The following is a 26,910-nucleotide window of genomic DNA, read 5'->3' as shown; positions in this document are numbered from 1 at the left end:
GACACAGAAACCAAAACAGGATTCCTCCGTGCTATCGTGGTTGGGAATATAGGAGTTATTTGCAGTGAAGCGCCGACTTTCAAAGACAGATGTGACTCCACCGAGAATTGCGGGTTCAATCATCTCCAAGTGTTCACGCTCAGTCAATCACTCGACATTGGCTTTGCAGTTTCTAAGTGATGCTTCCTTAGCCATATTGGGTAGGGTGAAGAAGTGCATACAGTCAGGTTTATACGTGTCGAAGCTCATCTGCCGATGGAATTTGCAAACACATGCCAGTAGTGCACAGTCGAGCTTCAATCATGAGTCATGATAATCCTGCAGTGTACCGCATTCCAGAATTTCCCACTTCCTGCGTGCATGTTGTAAATTCGTCTCCGCTACCTTTACTGCCACTCTGTCCAGAGTGTTACCTCACTTGCTCAGTGGTGGGAGACTGGTGTCACTGAACTTGGACCAACCAGTCACATAAGAGTAAGGACAGTAGCCTATCTGTTTAAGTAGCTGAAAGTTAGCGTCACATAATGTTGAAAACATTGCCTTCATTATTTCGAAACGGTCATCGGGTGAAATTTCAACAAGTTTTTCCAAAGAACTGTTCATTATCTTGAAGGAGTATATGAATCGATTATATTCGTAAATTTTCACCGTTTTTCCCTTTTCCATTACAAAAGTGTCAATAAGCATACCAATTGTCATTGATATGTACTTTTTGTCGGTGGATGGTATGACGCTGTTGGTTCACATTTGTTCAGTGCCAAGCAAATGTGATGTAAGTCATAATTTTGCATATTATGACCCACAACAGGAGTGAAATTGACATTTCGTTTCGAGCGATTGCATTTCTCATGTGCCCATACCAAGAATTTACCACTATAGTGGCAATGGTCAAAGTCAACTGTGTTCTCTGGATCTTCCGCTTCTGAAAACAATTTTACACAAATCCAATAGTGCGTAGCATTAGATTTTCCCAAGTTTCGTCTATCGCCTTTGAAGAAAAGGTGATTCCTTTTCTGCTGATAAATATCTCTGGCTAGTTTGTGAAGCATTTTGACAAAATTTGTCATGCAAGCAGGTGAACTATCTACATGATGAAAGATTGGCTTTGATGAGTGGTGATATATCACTGTTAGCGCAAAGCCACACGGTTCGTGTATCTCCTTGACTTGTGTAAAGGCTTTATCACTTGGTCCCTTGCCAGCAGAAACAGGTCGAAAGAACGACTCGAATCAAAATAGATAACAAGAAGGACAAACCACGTAGCAGCCAAGTTCTTGAACTTGTATGAGTTGTTCTCACTAGAAAGCATATAAATGACAGCTGGTGCATTTTTGCAACAGTTACTGAGATGTAGGTTGTAACTTTCAAGACCTTCTCGACAAATCCAAAAGCAGCTTCGACAGATTTTGTAGGAGAACCTATAATCAAGTCTGTTACAAAAACCATTACAAAATCTGAACTGTATGACGAAATTTTCAGAAGGAAAAACTGGGGTTATCTTATCCAAACACGTTTACCTGAATGTTGTTGAGTGTTTCAAATTTAGGAAGGTCTGCAAAGCCCATGGGCATAGTGAAATCGCCCAAAGGATGATGAAGTCCTGTTTGAGTGTATGTAGTTGGTGATGTTTTGTCGGTTTGTTAGTTTCGATCAATTCTATCGAGTCTTATTTGAAGATACATGTGATAAGCCGCCACAAAGCAATACCCGACGCAATCTCGGTCTTCATGGTTCCTAACGTTGAGCAATCCTCTACAGTTAGCAATTTTTGACGGCAACGCGATGTATGATGAACCATGAATTGGTCTGAAACGTGCGAATTGGACGTTGACTTTGAGAACTTTTTCGATTGTCCAACCACTTCCCAAATAGCTGAATGTTGCCAATACGCTCATCATTTTCTCCACCATTTGCCAATACGCTTTATCTGACAGTCCATTTGAGTAGACAGGAGTCATCAGAGAGTTTGTGTATGTTTCAATACGATCATCTTCTGGTATATCTGGCTCATCATACAGAACTTTGATAGGCCGCAATTTTTCACACAGTTGAACTTTTTGAGGTCCCTGGGTCAACTGATCACTTTTTAGAGTGCCATTTTGGGTTTTTGTATCCGCATGAAGTTTTTGATATCATTGGACTCTTCGGCCTCTGTTGACTCGAGCGTTCTCAGCACTCCATGGAATGCACTTTCCGACGGAGTGTCTCGAGGTGGAAATTAGTCACCTAGGACGGGTAAGTGATGAACCGAAGTCATATGCAGTACGTTAAGATGGCAATTGTTGAATCCGAGTAGGCAGCTTTGACAGCAATTGGTGAATTGTTGGTGTGCAGTTTTCATGTGTTCTTCGAGCAAAGAAATCTTCCGCCAAGTAAACTCACCTAATGAGCATTGATATACTGGTAAACCAATCTCACCAGGATGGAAGTTATGCTCATGCCTGGAGCGATTTTCTTTTGTACTCAGAATAGAATCAAATTAACGACACTGGAAACCCATTTTTGAAATGTCTAACTTTAGTAGGGAACAATTGTTAAAGTCGAGTTCGAACAGTTGAGTGAGAGAAACGAATGAACAAGAAAAACGGCTTCTCGGGTTTACAGTATTAGAGACTACAGTACTGCATAGGCGCCAATTTTGAACTTTTGAAATGCTGTTTTTTGATTGGTCGGTTTTGACGGTACAATTTGATTAGAAATATTTGCGTATTTCAGACAAAAACGTCAAATATAATTGACATTTTTTTTTTACAAATTATTCCTAGAAACTTCTAAGGTATGCTGCACAGACCAATTACTAGGGCCTCTAATTGTTTTTTTTTCTCAAAAAAACAATACAATTTCTGAGCAAAAATGTCCAGCATAACTTTCTTATTCAGAAACGCTGAAAAACATGTTGAAATTTTCTTCCGCTAATTGGATTTTTGCTAATTAGTCACTAATTAGCGCTTAATTAATGACTAATTATCTCATTATGGACTACTCCAAAAATGAGAGTTGTGATGAACAATTTTGTAGTTTGTTCAATGTTGATACCAGTATAATACTTCTTTTCATCCCAAATATCTTTGAACTGTAGTTTTTAAGGGTCAATTGTCAGGGGGTAAAATATTAAAAAAACGATTAAAAAACCCCATTTTTGAAGTTTTTTTTAATTTTATTATCACAAATTTAAACTTTTTCACGTGTTTATGAACGAATCACATTTACAAAGTGCAGCAATGGGTTTCTATTTTAAGGATTTCGTTGAGTTATATGTCGTCCGTTGAGAATTTTGCTGTACAGTTTCAAGATTGTTTACTTTCGTTTTCGAAGTAGTTAGCTTTTTTAATCTAGTGTTCATTACTTTATGCGTTCATTGACATCTTTGAATAAACAGAGGAACAAAACAAATCTTTTGCTTAATGTAAAGTTCGTAATGTGAACCTATTTGGCATGAAACTTTCTAATTTTGTAAAAAAAAGAGTTTTTTGTTTTTGTTCTGAAATTTTTCTTTATAATATTGCTCGAATTTCGAGTTTTTGATTAAAAAAAAATTTGGGTTAGATGAAAACCATTACAGTTGTCAATATCACTGGGTTTGAATTTGAGTTAGTTTGAGAAAATTACGCCGAATTTCTCGGTTTTATTCAACTGCAAACTCATTTTGTAGAACGTCATATTCAGGGGTAAACTCAATTTGTAGAGTTTTAAATTCTATCTTGGTACTATATATGTTTATACATAGCGAAAATGTTTCTGGATACATTGAATTTTTGGGTACTTTTCTGGCGAGATCTTGTTTATATAGAGTTTTTGAAAAAAAGTTGAACATGTTTGAACACGATACGTTTATGAACAACAAATAGGTTTTAAAAATTAATTTGAAAAGCGATCAAAAATTTAAGCTTTCATGCGCATACAGAACACAATTAAAAAACTGATAAGCAATATCTTTACAAAAGCACAAAAGAGATAACTATACTATTAGTTTTCAAAAAGTTCACTTAGTGTAGTGTCAGATTTCCTTTTTTTGGGTGCGCTGCAAACTTTTGGGGTCTCCATGTTGTTTGGCGTGAATGTCAAATCACCCGTATCAATTTATGGCGTTGGTGTTTTGGGTGATTCAAAATTTGCTTCTGAAAGCATTGAAGTGTTGGGGGTTTCTTGTCTATTTTCCTCAATTCCAAAAATCCAAGGAACGTGCTCACAACAAAGTGATTCGAAAATTGATGGACACTTTGTCTGCGGCGTAGTTGTAGCGCTTGGATCACTAAGAGGAGTTGCTGGTTTACTATGTACCGAAGAGCTCGTCGGAGACGTGGGAGATAATTGTATACCCCATAGGCTTGCCCAATTGTCCCGAGCATCCTGATCTCCAAGTTGATTTTCAAATAGCGGCACACAATCAATCATACCTGAAGAGTATTTGCTTTGTTTAGTCTGGTAATTTTCCAAAGTCCTGCGGTTCACAAGAGTGCAAATTTTGTGGAGGTACTAGTCCACCAGAAGTTATAACACTTCCATGGACCGGTAAATTTTTTCCTGGTAGAGTGTCTACGAAGTCGATAATTGAATTTGGAATAATGAATCGGTCTGAGGTAACCCAGTTTCATGAGAGAAATTTTTATACTGTTTGGAAAAAACCATTGTTTTCAAACATTGTCTGATAAACTAGAGTTTGTTGCCACGACTCTTCAGAATCCGAGAGTAAGTAAGAAGAGGTTTTGAACAAGAATTTTGAGAAAACCAAAAAGTGTTCAAATTATGTGCACGACGCCAAACGACAAAACCCAACTTTTTTCTGCAGGGATAAGACGGAAAATAAACTATACCAGATTGAGTGTTGTGGCTAAGTGTTCTTTTTATCGGTCACAGCTTTAAAACCATTGGGGTAAAGTACACTGTGAACAAACAATTGATAGGAATTCTTATCAGTTCAACTGTCCGCGCGGACCACAAGCATTCCAACATTTAACTTACGTTGGTTTTATAAAGTAGTTATGGTCGCAGTAGTTATGACATAAAATTTAAACACTAATTATTGAAATTACTCCAATGTAGTATTATAGATACCGGTTTTACAGGTTTCCTATCAGTAATTTCTGATCTCTGACCCCAATTTCTATGTAGTAACGTTGTTGTGCCTACTGATTGAAAACATGTGATATTTTGCATGTGTTTTTCATTAGTCACACCCTTACACCAATATTAGTGTTATGGTTAACTGTTCTTTTAATTGGTTACACTTTAAAAACCATTGGAGTAAAGTACACTGTGGAGAAGTACACAATGTAGGGGAGTTTTTATCAGTGCAACTGTTTTCGCAGACCACATGTATTCCCATACTTAGGTGTATGTTGGGTTTCTAATTTAGTTATTATCACAATGGTTATGGCATATGCTTTAAACACTAAATATTGAAATTACTCTTAGGTAGTATTATAGATACAGGTTTTACAGGTTTTTGTTATCAGTAAGAGCTGATCTCAGACCCCAATTTTTTTTAGTAACCTTATTGTGCTTTCTGATTGGAAACATGTGGTATATTGCATATGTTTTTCATTAGCCACACACTTGCATATTTTCAACTTTAATGGAATCAACAGATTCAAGTACGCCTGCGGCGTACTTGAGTCTGTATTTTTAACATGTAAACCTGCTTCCAATTAAAAACAATGAGGACAAATGTTTAATCCAATCCTCCCGTGCGGTTTGATTTTGAGTGTTTCTTCAATGTTGTCGTTTCATTTTATATCTAAAGCTAGTTAGTTTTTGAAGAGTTTATTATGCCATTTACTGACACAAAAGATTCTGATTTTCGTGATTGCTATTTGGATACATCGAAGACGGAAAAAGATCTAATCAGGGCTACTCTAAAAACAAATGAGAAGACTGGAACTTATCTGTTTCTAAAACTATTCAAAAAGTTGAAGATGAATAAGAATTTCAACTACAAATTTCCTTGACTGAGGACGAACTCGACAATCTTATTTAAAAAGCGTCAAAAATAAGGAAAGCGTTCCCAGTCAATGACAGCGAAAGAATGAAACAGAAAACCAACTCTCCTTCACCAGCAAAAAAGTCTAAAATTAGTTTGAACTGAAAAATGGTGGAATCAATGTTTGAGCGTTCTCCAAGATACTTCAAACAATTTCACGAGCAATTTAAATTCTTTGTTTAAAATGAAAAATTAAATTTCACCGGCTTAAACAATTTCGCAATGTGCTCTCATTATTATTCAGATTTTTGTCAGTTATCGACGACAACTAACCAACACCACTTTCACGTTTTAATAGACTCGACTCATGATGCTCTTGATACAACTAAACGATACAAACTTTATTCTGTGCCCTGTCTGTTCACGACAATTCAACATTTTTTTTTCATTTGAACCAGACTCAAAGACAAAAGGTGACTTGTTCACGAAACTAAAACTAGCAGTTGACTTCAATATTAAGAATGTTGAGAAAAGTGAATCTTCGTTAATCAGGAAACGTCTACCCACAATCACTACTACTACTGCTGGTGCTGCTGCTCCACCCACACAACTTCAGTCCAAAAACACCAGAGCGAAATATAACGACGGAAATTCTAATCTGTTGACAGTGCCACAACGGCACAGAAGTCAAGGCAAAATATGATTTAACGCTCAAAGCAAATACAAAGAGAACAACTTCAGCAGTGAAACATTGCGCCGTTTTGAAAAAAGTTTAACTGGCCCCCATTCTGGTGCTTTTTGTCAGATTATTGATATATTTGTGAGTAGATATGGAAATATATCTATTCATACTGACGTGTTGTTTGTTCGCTTAATTTATGAAAAAAAATGAAATTTTCAGAAAAAAAAAATTCACAAAGTTAGTAGTGTTAAATCATCATATGAAGTGCAAATCGAATCAAATCAACATCATTTATTTTTACAATTTTCTGTGAATTAAATAAAACATGGTTAATATAAATACAAAAGAGTCCGCATAGTCTGGTGTTTTTGCTTTGAATTGGATGATTCTCTAAGAATTCCTCTACTTGAACATTTCTTCCTCGCGATAAAGTTCTTTGATTCAGATCTTTGTATGATAAAATAGACTGTCCTAATGGTCCGCACACAATAATTGTTTGTCTTTCTGACAAAACAGTAACTAGTGAGCACCAGTTTCTTCAGCAGTTGCTGAATTAACTATTAAAAATCTGTTTTCTTTAATTTTCCCGGAAAATTGTTTGCTGCAGAGACGCCAATATACTTATGTTTTAGATTTTTACAATTCCGAACTAAATCACTAATGTCATCCTCATCCATTAAGGGGTTAGAATATGGTTTTTGGAAACTCTTCGTGTACTGTCAACAAAAATTATGCCAGTTCTTTCTTCAATTATGAAAATCTCAATGTTGTTTTGTAGCGCTGTAGCCAAATTCAGCTCAATTGATATCCAACAATTTGTTAACTCAGGGTGAATAAAACCGTGAAAGGCTTGTTGTGTGCTAGTAAGATCAAATAACATAATGAAATGGTTTGGGTAATCGGTTAAACTTATTCCAAGACCGTTGTCAATATATGCTAAATCAGATAGATTATTGAATCAAAGTCGCTTGTCATCGGTTGCAGATATCAGGGAATCGGCCAAGGGCAAACCGTTCTGATAAATTTATAGCTGCTCCAGGTCAAATTTTAAAAAGTTGAAAAGATTTCTTCTGTTATCGCCTTGAAAAGCTTTGTTTGTATTTAAACAATTTTTTAGCCTCCTAATTGGTTCCCTGAAAAAATATCCTCTTGTTTCCAGCTGTGAGTACCAGTTGAGGCTAAAAATGGCTTTGTTAGTGTTTCAAAATAAGGGTAAGAGGCTGGGCTATTGAGTAGAGTTTTCTCAATAGCCGATACTACAAGGTCGTTTAATGTCATCTTGCGCACATACAAGTTAGCTCAAAAACTTTGACTTTTTAGTGTTTAGCGTTATCGTCAGACATTAAAACAGAGTCATCGATTGCTCGTCTGAACGCAATTCGAAGTGTAACACAACTGAGAAGATTTTTGTCATATGTAAAAAAATCCACGCCGCCACCTTCCCGTAAAAAGTGCATTCGCCCGATCCCCTCACCAATGCTTTCCACCTATTCATTTCTGCTGTTGACAAGGCACCAGGATTCTCCTAATACGAGTAGCAATCACATGCCAGCCACGTGTTTTTTGCATCTTTGTTATGTAAACACTCCGTTTCCACAAATCTTTTGTGAGCATAATTCTCATTAGCATTTTGAAATTTTCAATCCATTTGCAGACACTGTAGAGTCAGAGAAGAGTGAATGTAATACACTATTACAAAAGTATTGAGCATCTTTTTTTGTTATGTTCGCAGCAGCTCCTGCATCGTACTTAAGGTCAGCTCCAGAAGATTGCGTAGTTTTACATTTAATTTCGAGGAAAATTTTCTGTAAATCAAAAAAGTTGTTCCGGTCACCAGTGACTTCAAACTCTAGCATTGGTCCGTCAGGACTGTACACGGGACCCAGTTTTTGGCAGAAACTTCCATCAAAAATTACTAAGAGAGCTTGTTTTTCAAACAATCTAACGAACTGTGAGTTGCTTCTGTTGGTATTAAGTTAGCGATCATCTTTCACTTTTGCAACAAAATCAGCACGACTTCTTTTTGGAGCCCTTCGGCTTAAAATGATACGCTTACGTTTTGTAACTGCTGCAGATGTTTTTGTCTTTCTCGGGTTACTGCGTCTTTGTGCCGAGGTGAAGAACGTTTACGAGATCCTTCTGTCTGCTTTTTAACAGTTTTAGATATTGTGTTTTTCACTGCCTGTATTGCTGACTACATCTAAAATTTCGGGAACACTCTGTTTTAGGAGCTCTTTTCCGAAGCTTTTGGCGGTTGGTAGAATGACACAACGCGCAAGCGGTAGAGCAACACGTCCAATGCCGGCAGCTGAAGCTCCAAATCCACTTCCTCTCTGCCAATAATGTCCAGAAAAATGAGGCAAAGACGTTGCTTGATTGGTATAGAATGAATCCATTTTAACATTTAAAATTTCTTGAATTCTAAAGTTAAAATGACTTTTCCTGTCCCAGAAAAGGGAACCAGTTGCCCGGTTTCGGTTCTCAGTTCAATTGAAATCGACTGAATAGTGTTTGTCAACAATTTCTTGTAGTCTAAATTTGTGAAAAGTATTCGATGAGTTGGTTCAAGCTCACATACACTACCGTTTTTTAGAAGTCGCTTTGAATCAATGACACGTAAAAGAGGTGCCTTGAAGTCACCAACGTTTTGGTTTTCAATAATAATGGTGTAGATAAAAATTAAATGCTTTCCAGCGCAAAGATCGGCTGATAACTCGCCATAATAAGCTCTTGTCTTGTCACTTTTCATAAGTCTGTTTGCCGTCGGATTCATTTTAGATCCAATATGTATTCCATTTCTACCAGGAATATCTTTGAATCCAATTATGCTCGGACTTTTCTTTACCTGCAGAAGTTATACCCTCATATTTTCCAAACAATATTTGGTGTCTACCTTAGCTGTTCGTTTCTATAAAAAAAATGAGGAATCCCAGCTGTACGTTTAACTGTTGCAAGAAGTTGCGCTACTGAATCAAACATTCAAGGCATAAAAACCAGTTTTTGTCCGCTGTAAGGTTGAGAGATAACATTGTTACCGAAAGATATTTTTTGAGAATCTTCATAATCTTTCAAGTTGTACACGGTTATATTCCCGTCGACAATACTCTCAAATTCAGTTGGAAAAATAACCTCACTTGATGAAACTCCCCAGTCGTCTGAAAGTTGAATTTCGTCGTTGAAGAAATTGCGGAAAGATGCAAGTGTGTTTGAGCCAAATAATTTTATTGAAGCTGATGAAACTACAAGCGCTGTAAACTCATCTTCAAATCGTTTACGTGACATTCTCTTCAAGAGGAAGACGAACAAGCTGTAATTCTTGTTGATAAAACCTTCCTTTGATTGTTTTGTTGCCTGCGTCTACTAAGGAGTATGTTGGTGGACTAAGAGTTGGTATTCGTTTTATTTCGAAGACTTCATCAGTGAAAGTCTGTTTGTAACTTCTCCTGAAAGCCTTATATTTTTTAACGATTCTCACAAAACCACCAATGTAAAACTTGCGGGTTTCGTGTTTCGCTTGTTTGTACGGCTACGGAAAAAAGTCTTGGCACATTTTTTTTTGTAACTTCGTTAGGTGCAAATTGAGTTAATCGGTTTACGGGTGAGTTGATTGTGTCCACAAATTTGTCTAGTTGGTCAATGTAGGAGTATCTCCATTTTTCTTCGAGGTAGCGAAGAATTATTTTTTTAAGTGATCTGATGTTCCTCTCAGCAAAAACAGACTGTTTTCACCGAATGTGCTATACAAATGAATACCGCGTTTGTTACAGAGTTGTTTGAACGCTCCAAGGAATTGTTTATTAACGTCAACCCACACCTTTTCTGGTTGTTTAATTTTGATCATGTTTTGAAGGCTTCAGCTGCTTCTGTTGCATATTTTGTTTTCTTTGGTTCCACTCGTAAATATCTTGAGAAACGGTCTACAGCAACCAACAAATACCTAAAACTGGGATTATACTTTGACAGATTGGCAACGTGAGCCAAATCCAGTGACCAAATTTCATTAATATCTTTCACAAAAACTTTGAGCCTTGGAAATTTTAATCGAATCGAACGATACTTTGTAAAGGAAGGCTTTGTCTCCAATTAGGACTGTACTTTGCCTAAATGTAGTTTGCTCTGAGCCTGTAAGCGTTTTACGGTGCCATAGGCAGCTAGTCCGTTCAAATAAATTTGATCTAAATTTTTTTGTTTCAATAAAAAAGAAAGACCATTTCTTCTGACTGGTCTCTTCTTTGTCTGACTTTTGGACGGTTGCTTCTTCGTTATCTTTTTTGGGACTGATCTTGAGTTACTGCTACTACTGGCTTCTTTTCGGCTCGGGTAAAATTTTTGTTCACTTTAGGACGAAGACTCCAAAATTTGATTGGCATAAGTGTTTGCAACTAAATGAGGGGATACCTCGAGAGCATTCAAAATTGTTGAGTATTTTTTATGTTTATTTTTTTTGTGGGTTGCTGTAAATTATACAAAAAAGTAGAAACTTTCACGTCTAGTGGCTTTTGGTCGATATCAAGTACGTTGTTTCCTTCTATGGTTATTAAATCAAGTGTCATAATGAGATCGAGTAAAATTTCTGATCGCTCAATTTTACTTTTTTTCATTGTTCCGAGTTCTGAAATTATTGTCTCAGGGTCAAAAAGTTTTTCTTTTTTCACAATTGGTTCAATCTCACTGTCTTCGCTGGCTGCTTCTGATGTTTCTTCCTTTTCCTTAGGTACCTCTGTCATTTCGTTAGTGTCTCTCATAGGTTCATCGGTTCCCAGTTCCTATGCTGGTTTTTCCCTGTCAGTCGATTGGTTTCTTTGAAAAAGAGAAAACTGAGCTGCTTTTTGTTGATATATTGGGTTATCAAGTATCTCACTTTTCGCTGGTTGCTTGGAGATAAACAATCGCTCGGGAATTAGTATAAATTCTTCAGTGTGCATTTTTCTACTTTAAATAAAGATAACACAAAAGACCAATAGATTTCAGTGGCTCACGTCTTTTTTCAAGAATAGGTCTTTTTTCTTTAAGGCTGTTTTCTTTAGACAGTATAAATTCGTATTTGTGACTTTTTAGCAAATTTTTGTTGGCGGGAACGTTTCCGTTTACAACATATAAGAAACACTCACAAATAAACCATATATAACTATTTCGAGCTGTCGTGATGAAATCCCTTGTTTTTGTGTCTGATAATTCTAGCATCAGCCGTAGCGTACGTACTTCTTTCTCTCTCATCAGCTAAATTTGTAATACCTGCCTTAGCCGGAGGAAGATAAAACACAGAAGGTACAATGTTTGAGCAGTACAAATTTTTATGACGTCCTGCGGTTGCTAATTTAGAGAATTCTTTATTATTGAAAATTTTTTCACAAGAATCGTCAAATACCAACAGATCTGATATTAGATCAAAACTTGAAAACTTTGTAAATTGAATGTTCAGACAGCCATAAAGAGACGATCATTTGTCGAAATAATTTTATTCATAACTCTGGGTTGGGTAGAACGTATCCTACTGTACAAGAAAGAAGCGAAAACCAAAATGTTGCTTGTTCACAATCAGGTTTAAAAAAACTAGTTTAATCAGTGATATAGCAGTAAGAAACAATATGATGAAGATTTGGGTAAAGTACACAACTTCTGATCTGGGTACTCGTGAATTACAAAACTTCCATGGTCCTCTCTCATGTTTTTTAATCAAAAACTAAATCAGTTAAACCCCCACCAGCATCCAATTGATCCACATGTTGTTGCTCCATTTGAAAAATCGCTTTATGAAAAAATAAATTGAGTAAGCATACAATCGTTTAAAAAAAATTTATTATTCAAAATCAATTTCACAAAACATTTAATCAACAATAAAAAAGCCATATGTAACAAATTGAGAGTCTATGTCTTCTCTTTTGTAGACAACTGTATAGCTTTTTCTCATTCCCAGCGCAGTGTCATAGTAGGTGATTGAGTCCACGTTTCCCTTGTTCGAAACTTGCCGTATCTTTTCTGGAAGAGTGTTATCGTTCAGATAAATCTGAATTGGCAACGGCCGCTTGGGCATAGGTAAAGGGGTTAGATTCAGTTTTTGCATTTTCGCCTGTATAGACATGATATAATTGAAAGTACTCTCATAGCTAAAGGTACCTTATAAACAACTATATTTCAGCGCCAGAGCAATTGAATTGTTCCTCAGTACAGTTTCTCCACGCGATTCAATTTTTTCCTCCCTGACAAAAGTGACAGTCAAATGGTTTTCAGTCGTTATGCAACTGTAAACTGTCAAACTTGGAGACAAATTCACTTGAAGTATTGACGGAGCTGATGTTCTGCCTGATCGACGATTCATTCGTTAGTCAGTAGTAGAAAAGCTCCGCTTTCTTTTTGGCGCAATGTTTATTTACTTGTCGCTTTGGTCAACGAATATCTTGCAGATCCCAAACTGGCGTCCTTTTATAAACTCTCAAATTTTCGATTTTCGGACACAAAAATTCTTCTAAGTTTATTACTTCTTTCTCGAGAAGCTTTTTTTACGTCTCAGTTTTCTAATCCTTTGGCATAAAACTTTGATAGTGGAAACTGAAACACTATGCTTTGAACAATCTGATGCATATAAGAGTATGGGTAATCGCCACTCTCCCACGCTAAACCATGGAGAAGTTTTAATACCCACTGATGAGATCTTTGCTCACTTGATGATAGGGCGTTGTATGAGTTTGGTGGTTGGAATGAGACATTGTCTGTATAGTTTTCAGTTGCCAAAGCAAGTTTTTTTTATTATGAAACCAGACTTTTTATCACGAAAACCTTCAAAGTAACAAACAACCGGTCGCAGTGCTAACATTCCAACAAACTAAACAAATTATTTTTGCAAGTTTTAACATACAGGCTAAACGCAATGCCCGTCACATGACCAAGATACTCATTTGTGACTGGACAGGGTAAAACGTAAGACTAACCAGGTCCCTTCTCACTATATTTAAAAACAAAACAGGAAGCGTCGTGGAGTATGGCATGTAATCTCAATATTTTTAAATTTTTGAATTATTTGTCTAACGAAGAATTATCAATACCAATCAAACCTCCGTGTGATCGCAACTTCAACGCAACATCCAAATCAAGATCCGGATCAAGGTAGAGACGAGTCGCTAAAAAATACAAAAATCCTTGACTATACTGTGAATAATCTCTTTTCAAACCTTTGTAAATCTCGTGAATACTTTTCAAATCAACCGTTGCTACAGTTACCATTTGATCTACGCACACATTCTCCCAATAATGATCAATTTCTGCTAACAAATGACCGAAACCACTTAATCACACGTCTAAATATCACATAATAAACCCCTCCCCTCTATTAGAGCAGTAAGACTACTTTTTACATGTAGCGTTAAATTCAAAGGCAAACGACCGAAGTAAAAGTAGGGCGGCAAAGAACCATCCAAACGGCAGTAAACTGCAGGCGGAAAGATTTTATCCCGCCTATCCTATTCCCACTTAACCACCACTACCTATTATCCTATGGTTAAGAGTCGAATGATAACCCCCCTTTCTTTACGTAGGTATTATATACTACTCACATACTATGTTAAATTGAATAGAATAAAATACACCGTGGTATGGCCACTAGCCGAACCAGAATACAAAGCGAAAATAATTTTGGACTGGCGGGTCGGTGGGCACGCTTCGCGCGCGTAGCGGCTTCGCCGCAATAACCGACCCGCAATTTCCGGATTACATCCCACAGAGCACGGGAGGCATGGCCATGAAAAGCGGTCCTCAATTGCACTTAAACTAATGTTCGGCTATCCAAACTGTAGGCCACGTAATTTTGTGGTAAAGTATATATAGGACAGAAGGGGTGGCGATTCTCTACTAGGTACCAAGGGGGGCAACTGTTGAAAAGCTCCTGCAAAACTTTGATATTTAGCTGAACAAGGAGTCTCAAATTTTGATTTACAATTTTTTACTGGAAAAAGCCTCGGCATAAAATCAATTTACTATAATAATTTTTTGAAATGCATTTCAGGAAGCCTAAATTGAAAATAATTGGTTGCCGAGACGATACAATCAAAAAATTTTTTGGACAAGAAGATCCCAAATACGTTTTGTGCTGCAAACTGTTATGTATTCTGAGTGTTAAGTAATGACTTTGTCACATTGTCAGTTCACAGAATTCATCAATTGAAAATTGCTCTGAACAGAAGCATTTACAGAATTTTTTCAACTCAGCACAATTAGTTTGAATTGGGGTAGGGGTTGTTAGCAGCGAAACGACGTGCAGGGGGGTTTGTTAGCGGTTGAACGACGTGCAAGAGGTGGGGCTAAGGGGGTCTGATGTGTGTGTTTCGGTGAACTGCTGAAAGGCTCAATTAAGCAGAAAGGCTCAAGAGAGCTTAATGCCCTCCAGGCGTTACCTTTTTAATCCCCTTTTGGAGGGCGAAAGGGTCAGAGGAAAGTATCGCAGGACAAATATAATTGCTACAAACCTCTGAGAGCAATTGCAACAAACATCCCTGCTACAAAAACATAGCCGTAAAATTGCCGGAAAATAGCCGCCGATGACGCACCAGAGGCACATCGTGATTGAAACAGAAAAGAAAATAGGACAGACCAAAAAACAAATTTATTCTTTTCATTAAGGGCTGAGATGTTATATTTTGAAAAAATATCTGTATAAGTTATTGCCACCTCTATTACCTGCTCTCAAATAATCTTCATTTAGAGTGACACGCACCCATTTGACCTTATCTCTGAATTAAAGTAAATAAAATCAATTTCAAAGTGAAGAAGTCATTTTTGAGAGTGGGGTAAGTCAAGTGTCACCAAAAATTTAATCACGCGAATGAACCAAAAAACTCGCTCCACTGAGAATGAAAAATGACGTCACACACGCAATTCAGTTGAAATTGCATAATACGAATGAACAAACAGCAGATTTTATTTGGTTGTGACGCCATATGGTCGTAACAAAAATCTTGACGACGAAATAAAAAACATAGCAGGACAAGTCCTGACGTACAATTCATAGAATTTTCATTGACTTATCAGAAAACCAGACCCAGAATGGACTATGAGTGAATTGAGAAAACCATTTTAAAAAATCAGATAAAAAAAATAAGAAAAAAAACAAAATCAATGTCAAAATGTCGCATGTGAACAAAAAAACCACTAGCGAGAAATGAAAATTTAATTCAAACAAAAAACTAGGTCAAGAATGAGCTGTGAATGGATTGGGAAAACCATTTAGCAAAAAATCCGATCCAAAAAATAGAAAAAAAACAGTGAAAATCAGAGTGAAATTGCCGCATGTGACCAAAAAACCACTACCGAGAAACCGAATTTTGTTCAAACACCGTTTTCTCACTCTACTTTAAAATTAGAGCGAAGCAATTTCACGCCGCAAAACCACTCGCTTTTTCGCTCCATTTCCTATTTCGGCGTAACCAAAATCACTACTCCAATTTGACTTCAAAAACCATGAAAATGTGTGAACAGATCTTAAAAAAACATAGCCGGAAGAATTTCGGAAACGACTCGAAGGAGAAAATTGCCCATACTTATGACTAAACAACTAGAACAACTATTGTGAACCCTGAACCTCCACAAATGCCATAAAAAATTAAGGAAGAATAGAAATGGCATTCAAAAACAAATTGAAAGAAAAACTATTTTTTTAATAGCACAAGGAAACATAAAGCCGGGTAAAATTCCTTTGCAATTGGAGCAATGAAAAGCTCGCAAAACAATGGGCGCGTCATAATAGGCTAAAAAAACTTGTCTAAAATTTTAAAAAAAACAGCAAAAAAATAACGAAAAAGGTTTAAAATTTCTCAATTTTTCTGTCAGTTTTCCAAAGAAAAAAATAATTTATACCAAAAACTTTAGCCAATTGGAATATGAATATTCCTTAAGTAACAAGCCTCTATTCAAATCCCACTTAAAGCATTAAAACAAAAAAACAGGCAAAAAATCATTAATGAAACCTTCAATTCCTGTCAAAATAAGCCTAAAGCTATTACTATTATAAACCTCATAAGTATCGAAAGTTGCAAATTGAAAAGCTGCATCTGAAAATTTCGCTCGCTTAGAGAAATTTTTTCCACACATCAATTTCTCGCTCTCTCAAAAACTTTTGTGGTAAAAAAGAGAGCGGTATGAACAAAACCACTCTCTTTTCGCGCCGCTCTTCACTTTTGTTCAGCACCAAAATCACTCCAAATTTTTTCACGCGTTTCATTTCCCGCTTCAAAAATCATTCCAATAAAATTGATTAAAACAAAGGACTTCTCCAGAACTCCTCTTCGAGTCGTAAAAAAAGACAGCGCTCCAATACAATTTAAATTCTTTGAATTGTAAAAACCAAGACACGGCCAATAATAGCCTCAGCTATCGCTTCGCGGCTATTAAAGAGAACCAAGATAAAATTTCCCAAAATCACTTGTTGCATTTTCGGCAAATACACAATCACGCCAACTTTCCAATGAACAGAAAGAAAAATGGCCCATGGCCCCCAAAATTGACAAGGAAAACATACGAAGATAGGGAGTCTGATGTTCCCTAAGCATATTTTGATAGGTGCGTATAAGAGTATAAGAACATGATCAAAAATTGTGTATTTTTCTTTTAAAAAAATGGTTTTCCATGGTAATTTTTGTCCTGGTTTTGAATGGCGGCAGAGGTCGCAAAAGCTAGAAAAATAAAAACAAGCCAGGAAAGATTGAATTGCAAGAGCAGGAGTTAAGTTTTCGAATACTTATTTATGTATCAATACGCAGTCTGGATAATCTCCAGTAGTTCAGTCAAGTCTAGGGTGAACTGCTACATCATGCTTTCCAATCTTCAATTTTTTCATGTTATGGGAGGATGCCTGGCTGTTTGCATGCTTAAACTGGGAATATTGGTAGGTGGTCTTAGAGAGGCTGAAGTACGAAGTGAAGATGCCAGTGCCATATATCATGTGGATGAAAGAAGTTAGGATGTTTCGAATTTGGATGCCTCGTCGAAATTCTCAACCAGTTCTGGCATCTCATCTTCCTCTTCAAGAGCCCTGGATGCTTCCATTTGGGCCGCAGCAGAGTCCAGAACACTCTTTCCACTACCTATCACAAACAATTGACTGAAGCTGGATGATTTACGAAACAACGGGGTCGCCTAACCATACCAAGAAGGGCCCAACAATGGTAAAAAGGGGACGAAATAAGTCTCTCTCGGTAATGAGGTAGATAAAAATATCAAACATTATCGGGGTTTTTTTTTCATCCTAGTCTTGACTTTACTGATTTTTCTTGCGATGAATTTGAAAAATGTGAAAAAAAAACAAACCATCTAAGAACTGAAATGCTAACGAATTAACAAGCAAAAACCAGCATACCATAGGTTGCACACATTCCAAGAGCACAAAAACCAGAAAATTGCTCACATTTTTGAGCAAACTTACTTATTTTTCTTGCGTCGAACGAGATATGTGATATACAAGCAACGAATCGATATAAAACTTACATAGTCTAAGAGAACAATTACAAGTTAGGACTGGTCATATTGATCTGCACTGTCACTTCTTAATGAGCAAAAACTCAGCAAATGGGTTTTCATCTCAAAGTGAGAAAAATTTCACACTATTACGTACGACATTTTTGCCTCGTCCAGGTGAAACGCTTTTGCATTTGAATGTCTTGGGTGCTTCATTGTGTCAGACGTTTGGAACCTTTAAGAAGATTTCTCTCAATTATAACGTGCATTGTTGGGTAGTCAGTAATGACACACAATGAAAAAACTTGAAATATGACCTGATTAAGCTCAACAAAATTGTGCTAGAATTACTACTATAGCTGCCAAAGACCACTGGACAATATCATCAAGACATTCTAAAACTAGATAGAATGATAAGGGGTAAAAAATGCGAAGACAGCTAATTTTATCCAGTTGCACGTTACAACAACTATCTGTTGACATTTCTCGACATCCGAGATTTAAGTAAAGATGCCATCCCTCGGGATGGAATGTGTTCGAATAGAAACTATTCCATTTGAACAATTTCTCTACATAGAAGAGACTGCAAAGAAGGCCACTTGGTTTAATTCATTATTATCATTGGTGTTGACAGTATCAAGAGTTTGAAGGTTGCACAGTTGCACATTAGTTCAACATAATTTTCTCTTTTGCTATTGCTTTACTAATTCGCTTTTTACGATGCTTGTAGGAGCTGGTTGCTTGAAAGCAGACCTTCAAGCAGTTTCTATCAATTTATTCCGTCTATTGAATTTGTTTGCATTGACGTTGACGTCAATTGCAAGAAAACTTGCGCATTGAGCATGCGAAAAGTTCTCATGAACACGCGTGCGGTTGCCTACACCCTAAAGTAAATTGAAAACGTTTATTTACTATTTTCTTTAAAACTTTCGTTCAATGACCATCTTGACAAAAAATTAACCAATTGAGAACCAACATATAATTATTATTAACACTAATAAAGCAACTGGGAAGAGCGAACCCCGCGGTTCACAAAGTTGTCTGCCTAGTGTATTTTAATGACATCTCTATCTTTTCTACATTGTTTTATGCAATACCAAATTGTACACAGGATTAACATTTTGGAAACGATTGGACGCTTCAAAGGTTAAGCAAAAAATGGATTGTTGGGCAGTCAGACTGGGCAGACAAGGAATACACTGGTTTTTTAGTTACAATAATTCTTTGTCGACATCCGAGATTTAAGTACAGATGCCAACCCTCGGGATGGAATTGTTCGAATAGAAACTATTCCATTTGAAAAATTTCTCTCCCTAGAGGAGACTAAGAAGATGGCCGCAAAGTTGCTTGGTTAAATTCATTATAATCATTGGTGTTGACAGTATCGAGAGTTTGAAGGTTGCACAATGAACTGTTAGTCCAACATAAGTTTCCCTTTTGCTATTGTTTCACTAATTCGCTTTTCATGATGCCTGTAGGAGCTGGTTGACTTATATTTCCGTGCCCTCATCTTTCAAGCAGTTTCTATATTTGCTTCTGTCTAATGAATTTGTTTGCATTGACGACGTCAGTTGCCCGAAAATTTGCGCTGAGCGTGCCGAAAAATTCTCATACACGCGTGCGGTGGTCTACACCCCGAAAGTAAATTGAAAACGTTGATTTACTATTTTCTTTAAAACTTTCGTGCGATGACCATCTTGACGAAAATTAAACCAATTGAGAACAAATATATAATTATTAATAATACTAATAAAGAAGCAACTGAGAAGAGGAAATCGCGATGACCCCAAATTTGTCTGCCTAGTGCACCTTAGTGACATCTTAATCTTTTCTGCATTGTTTTATTCGCAAAATTTCACACATGATCAGCCTGTTTGAAACCATTAGAAGCTTCAATAAATAAGCATAGAATGGACTGTTGGGCAGTCAGACTGAGCAGACAAGGAATACATTGGACTTTTTGCTCAACGTTTACCAATTAGCTATTACATTTATTGTGACCTCATTAAGTTAAACAAAATATTGGTAGGATTAACTAATATAATATCCACAGATAATTGGACAATATCATCAGGACATTCTAAATTAGATAAACTGGGGAGATGTTTAAAATTGCGAAGGAAACGCATCTAGGTGGTCCGAAGACAACTACTTTTAACAAGTTGCACACAACAATAATTTTATGACGCAATCAAAAAATCTGGCTGGTAGCTCAACACAAGCCATACATTATTCAAAAAAGAAAATCGATGTAACTTAGAATCGGAAGCTAGGGCAAAATTCAACTACAGATGCCAACCTTCAGGATGGAATGTGTTCGAACAGGAATTATTCAATTGAATAATTTCTCTCCATATAGATTACCACGATGGCAGCAAACCATTATTATTAATTACGTTGATTTACTATTTTCTTTAGAACTCGTTCAATAGCCATCTTGACTAAAAAATAAAAAAGAATTTCAGAAATTGAACCAATTGAAGAGCCAACATATAAATTTGTGATATACAAGCACCAGACCGATATACAAAATTAGTCTTGAGAAAACCAAAACATGGTCTTAGACAACCATTACCAGTTAGGGCACTAGTAATATTGATCTGATCTTTCTCTTGAGTATAAACTCAAGAAATTGGATTTTCTTCATCAATCCTTTGCAATCGCCTCAAAAAGGTAAACATTCCTTCACATTATTACTTATGACAATTTCTGCTTCGGCTACGTCGACGTTACTTAGAATCGGAAGCTAGAGAAAAATTTAACTACAGATGCCAACCTTCGGGATGAAATGTGTTCGAATAGGACTAATTCAATTGGGCAATTTCTCTCCATAGAGGAGATTACCAAGATGGCAGCAAACAATGTTTGGTTTAATTCAACATTATTATTGGTGTTGACATCATCAGGAATTTGAAGGTTGCACAATGACGTGTTAGTTCAACATATTTTTCTCATGAACACGCGTGCGGTTGTCTACACCCTGACAGTAAATTGAAAAACATTGGCTCACTATTCTCTGTAGAACTCGTGCAATGACCATCTTAACTTAAAAAATATAAAAAGGATTTCAGAAATTGAACCAGTTGAAGAACCAACAGATAATTATTATTATTAATAATAATAAAGAAGCAACTGAACAGAGCGAACCCCACGGTCTGCAAAGTTATCTGCCTAGTGTAATTTAGTGAGATCTCTTTTCTAGAGTGTTTTATGCGTCAAACTTTTTGGACCCAGGATCAACCTGTCTGAAATGATTATAGACTTCAAAAGTTATGCACAAAAAGGATTGTTGGGCACTCAGCCTTGACCGAAAAGGAATACATTGAAAGACATTTTGCTAACCATTTCTTACCAGTTAGCTATTATTTAAATTATTGTGCGCCACAAAATTGGGACAAGATTAACTACAACATTTGCAGGTCATTGGGCAATATCATCGGGATATTCTAAAATTAGATCAAATGATAAGATGTTTAAATTGCAAAGGGAACACATCTACGGCCACCCTAAGACAACTACTCTTTATTGAGTTCTACACTAATAATGATTTGTCGACATTAAAAATTATCTGCCTGGTTAAACACAAAGTATTAACATAACCACAAACGACTAAAGTCGGGCGAATTGCTCTCAAACGACCGGCGAGCGGTTGGCAACGGTAGGAAGGTTTTTTGGCTGCACGGGGCCCTTAAGGCCTGAACGATATGCAGGGGTGGGGATATGGTGCGGGGGGATGAAGTGAGAGGGGCTGATATGGGGCTCAACCTCTAAGAACCACCCTTCACACGATAAGTATAGGTCTCCAAAACATTTTCTGTGAATCGCATACTTGGAAGCGAAAGTGAGCTGAAAGGCTTTAAAAGCACTTAATGCCCACTGAGCACTGCCTGTTTATCCCGTTTTTGAGAACGAAAAGTCAAATGGGTCAGGCGAAAAATCGGTCAAGCAAAAAATAGCAAAAGACCGACAGGAATAATATAATTGCTACAAACTTCGTCTGAGAGCAATCAATTAGTATTATTATTATCACTGCTGTTGACAGTATCAACAGTTATAAGTTTGCACAAGGAGATGTTCAACATATTGTTCTCTATTGTTATTGTGTTACTCTCGCTTTTTACAATGCTTGTAGGAGCTTGTTGACTTGCATTTTCATGCCACGACATTTCAAACAGTTTCATCAATTTGTTTCGTCGAAAGAATTTGTTTATTTTGATGTCAATTGCTAAAATTTGGGCTCTGACAGAGCTAAAAATTTGTCATGAACTCGCGTACAATTTTGAAGACCTTTGGTTTCAATCGGGGCTCTGAGTTGAGACAGTTTCGATCAGATAGAAAACGCGTTAACTTAGTTGCTCTGCTGATGTTTGCTAAATGCGATAAATGTAGACGCTTGCGTGGGAATGTGAGTGTAGGAGCAGATGCTTCTTTGCATATCATTTAACTTTAACCGCATAGTTGCCATTGGAGAGAGGTAAAATTTAATGCGACTATGAAGCCCTCGTGGAATGGTTCTTTTTACTTCGCACCGAAAAACAAAAAACTTTGATTCCGCTTGCTAGTTGCCTCACAAGCCGAGCTTCATTTGTAGCTGAAAACCTGATACAAAAAAACATATCGGCATCATTTCAATAGAAGACTGGAAACCAAAGAGTTCACTGGAAACCAATCCTCTTTACCATTAGAAAAAATAAAGTAGGCTTCAAAACTGCCGATCTTATGAACATCATCCTCACTAAGACGTTTGAAGATGGGCCGCACACTAAATGCGCTATGATTTGCACAATAATAATGTCGCATTTACTCACAACAACAAAAACTAACAACGCTGCTCCACGAACAAAAACCTTGCCTAGAAGGCTCGATCCGTGGATTAGCTACCAATGCGACAAAATGTTCGTTGAGGCCAAGGCACTTCAGGAGCGTTTAAGGAAATTAAATAGAAAACGATAAGTGGAGGAATTTAAAGCCTTAGACAAACAAATGGAGTCTGGTAAGATATCGAACGCTTTAAAATGTCTTTCAGACGATCCAAAGGGCAGTGTGCTATCAACATCCGGTGAAGTGATTATCGAAGGAAAAAAACTTCACCGTGCTCGCTATTCTACAAGAAAAGCACCCATGTAGTCAAAAAGCTGATCTTACGTAGTAACCAAACAGAAAAACCGGGATTTAACGTTCCATCCTTCTATTTTTGAAAAAATATGGCTCTGAAATAAAACGTGCCGCAATGAAAACAAATGGCAGCAATGGCCCATCTGGTCTTGATGCAGGGGAATGGTGACGGCTTTTGACATCATACAAATCCTATTCAATCAATCTCTTCAAAACAGTGTCCAAACTTGCTATCAGAATTGCCACCGAAGAACTAAATTTCTTGAATTCTTAACGCTTGTCGTCTGACTGCACTCGATAAATGCCCGGGGTTCGACCAATTGGCATCGGCCAGGTCCTAAGACGAATTATAGGCAGGAGTATAGTGAAAAGCCTTAAACGAGATCTCCAATTAAATGGGGGAAACGTAGAGATGTGCCTTGGACAAAAGAGTGTCTTCGAACATGCTATCCATGCACTCCGCCGACGCTCTTTTGAAGAACTTACTGAAGCGATCCTTCTGATTGATACCAGGACCGCGCTTAAAACCTTGAATAGAGATCTGGCTCTAAAAACATCAGAAAGCTTTGTCCCTCAATTTAAACAGCAGTCACAAACTCTTACAACACCCCATCAGAACTTTCCATTGATAAATGAGCAATCAAGTCTCAAAAAGGAACAACACAAGGTGATCCAATAGCCATGGCAATGTACGGAGTTGCTATACTTCCTCTCATCGACATGCTTGAAGATCAAAATTTGACTCCTAAATTGTAAGGCAGATGACGGTAATGTGGCCGGTAGCCTTGGATCACTACGAATCGTGCTAGATAAGCTCTATGAACATGGTGGTGCATTTGGTTATAATGTGATCAAATATCTCATTACAAAACGGAGATTGCTCAGAAGGCGAAGGAAATTTTCGGAATGAGATGTTGATGTTATTGAAGCTAATCGAGTTCTGGGTTCAGTTATTGGTTCTGATAAAATCTGCAATTTTTTGAAAGAAAAGTCAATGAACTACTCTAACATGCTTAAGAAACTCGCCAAACATAGTAATGTATCCTCTCCGAAAGCGTACAAAAAATTTACAAATGGACTGCAAAATTAACTTCCATTGCCACGACTACTCCAAACTCTGACAGTCTGCTGAGGAAAGCCGAAAAAAATCGATAAATATCTTATCTCTTCAATGGTGAACAATCCCTCTTACAATGTCAAATACCAGAATAACAAATTCCGGTTACAGACGGTGGCCTAAGCATTCCCGAAGACAGGGCAAACGAATATGAAAATTCTATTCAGATATGTGAGCCGTTACAGAATCATAATGCTATAGATGCAGAAATAATTCATCGGGAAAAAATCCTTCGGAAAATCAGAAAAAAAAGCAGGCACAGGCTCGAGCGAAAACGTTGGAGATCAAATATCAATGTAAAAGGCTTAATCTGTAGATTTGTTGATTGTGCTATTTGATTGTACCCACTCTAGATTATTAGACAACTAAGAGCTTCTTGATTTTCGAAGCGCTTATTGGTTGAAAACAGTGACTATTCTAGCATGTTTGGACAGCTATTGTCTTTCGATGGCACTTCCTAGTTATAAGCACAAACAATGATGCTGTCTGATATATATATAATATACGGTGGTCTCATATAAGCAATTTTTGTGAACTGCTAGTCTAATCCCAGCAACAGTTTCACGTCGTTAGTTTCAGACAGTAGGGCACCAAACATTTTTGAATGTTGTCCTCTGTCAGCAGTTAGATGCATCGAGAAATTTGCTTGCCTGATTCAATGTGTCATTTTGCAGGAAAAAACTTCATTTTCGGTGGACCGAGCAGAGCATATTGCCAATTTTGACTCCCTTTTTTCAACATTACCACACGCTTTTGTGGCACTGCGGCTATAACTGAACCTCGAATTTGAAGTCCTCGGCAACAGTTCTTTTTTAGTCTGTGGCCCAACTTTTTAGCTGTTATCTAACTTAAATCTCCCCTGTTTCCAAAACAACCTTAACTGCGTTGCAAGCTAGGAATTACTTACAAATCCTAGCATATTAAACTATACTATTAGGAAAAAGGCTGTACTGGTAAGTTGAAACTTCTTTGTTCCGCGCAATTACTGCGCCCCTAATTCAAAATTAACAGCAATGTGTAAACTGTGTCATTAAGGTATTTCTAACCTGCTCCACTTCCTCCGCCTGGCTGGGTCTTTGCCAGCTCAACCAGAGCCTCGGGTGAAGAGAATTGAGGCAACAGCTGTGGCAACATCTCTGTCAGTGGCTTTGTTTCACTAGCTCCAGTGATAGTGAAGGTATTAGCAGGGAGAGATGCCTGCACCTAAATTTCGATTTTTATAGACCAGCGACAGCTAGGGATTATAGACTATTATTGCTATGCCAATTGATTTTTTTAATATTCCGACGAATGCACTTACGTACCTCTTAAAAAACGTCCTTTATTTTTTTTTACTTAAGAGACAACAAAAAGGCAATAATAATTATTATTATTATTGGTTTAAGCACCATTTAAAATCTCAACAGTAAATCTCAACACACCATTTAAAATCTCAATAATTACGAACTTTTGGATTCTTAAAGTGTATGACAGTGCCATCTTGTTTGAACATATTCACTTCTTCGATTGCAGGGATGCTATTCACTCCCAGTCGTTTCAATGATGTCTGCAGCTTCTTGTCGTCAGTAGTGTTACTCTTGGGCATATTCCGTCTTTTGCGTCTCGCAGATCCTTTGCCACCAATTCTCACCTGGCTCTGCAGTTGCGCTAACTTATCAGCGTTCATGATGCTTAATTCTGAAGAGGGGAATTAGATCAAACATAACCTACTAACGTCGGCGAGCAGATGGCTTCACGGTTTAGGGAGGCTAGCTTGTATTTAATTGAAGGGGAGTGGAGTTGCCAGGGGTGCGGGGCACCGAGGAGGGAGGGGGGGGGGGGGGGGGGGTCGAGCACGCAGGGTTACGCGTGGAAAAATGTTGTTGTTGTGAAGTCTTTACAGCAAAGCGGAAGGGCATTTATCCCATGCATTCAGTTTAGATAATTATCCACTTTTCTCTGCAGTTTTGGCACTCGCATGCGAGCTGCCAGGTGCAGGTGTTGTTTTCGTCGAATTTCGTCTCCACGAATTTCCAGAGGAGCTGTATAATTCATTTCTTGAGTCCAGTCGATGAGCTGTAATCAATCGAAGTGATTTACTTTGTTGGCCAGTCGAGATGTGCGGAAGACGAATTCTTTTCGCCATTTTTTCTGTCCTAGTCTTTGCCAATTTGAACAGTTCATTCGATCGTGATGACATATACTGTGTTTTTATTAGCTCGATGCTGTTTTGTGGTTCATTTGAGAGCTGTGAAAGTAGCAACAAGTTTAGCCACTATATGTACATCGGCATGGGGAGTATATTAAGTATTCTGATCTGTTGAAAGTATGAGCCAGTTCCACAGATCAATTCACTCCTTTCTTTTGAAACTTTTCGAAGATGGAAACATTCGACTTTGACAAATATATGCATTGAATGCCGTAAAGGAGAATTGGCAGTCACTGAAATTTGTAGAGGCATGTTTTAACTCTCATGCTCATATTGTAGGCAACGTTTCTTCAGAGTAAATAGAGGACGCTGTTTGCTTCAGCTATCCGTTTGCTAATGTGAGTGTCCCAGTTTAGGTCTGAGGTCACCAGGATTCCTAAATCTCAAATTTTGTTTCCACTATTCAGCACTACACCGAAGAGATTGAAGGAGTGATCATCACCATA

General features: G+C 37.3%; 2 protein-coding genes across 2 annotated transcripts in view; both read right to left on the bottom strand.

The window, feature by feature from the left end:
- The window catches only part of LOC142354692 (uncharacterized), a 361,988-nt gene that overhangs the window by 236,448 nt on the left and 98,630 nt on the right, over positions 1-26,910 (bottom strand). The window lies entirely within an intron of this gene.
- On the bottom strand, positions 17,547-25,942 carry LOC142354545 (transcription factor BTF3 homolog 4-like). The gene is made up of 3 exons (XM_075406862.1): positions 25,724-25,942; positions 25,323-25,479; positions 17,547-17,674 (listed from the first exon to the last, which is right to left on the bottom strand). Exons 1-3 carry the CDS (start codon positions 25,940-25,942, stop codon positions 17,547-17,549), a joined length of 504 nt encoding a protein of 167 aa, XP_075262977.1.

This window comes from Convolutriloba macropyga, chromosome 15 (assembly GCF_964194025.1).
Source record: "Convolutriloba macropyga chromosome 15, txConMacr16.3, whole genome shotgun sequence".
In the NCBI taxonomy this organism is placed as follows: domain Eukaryota; kingdom Metazoa; phylum Xenacoelomorpha; order Acoela; family Convolutidae; genus Convolutriloba; species Convolutriloba macropyga.
Note: the sequence above shows the minus strand (reverse complement) of the source record. Positions and strands in the feature narration are given on the sequence as shown.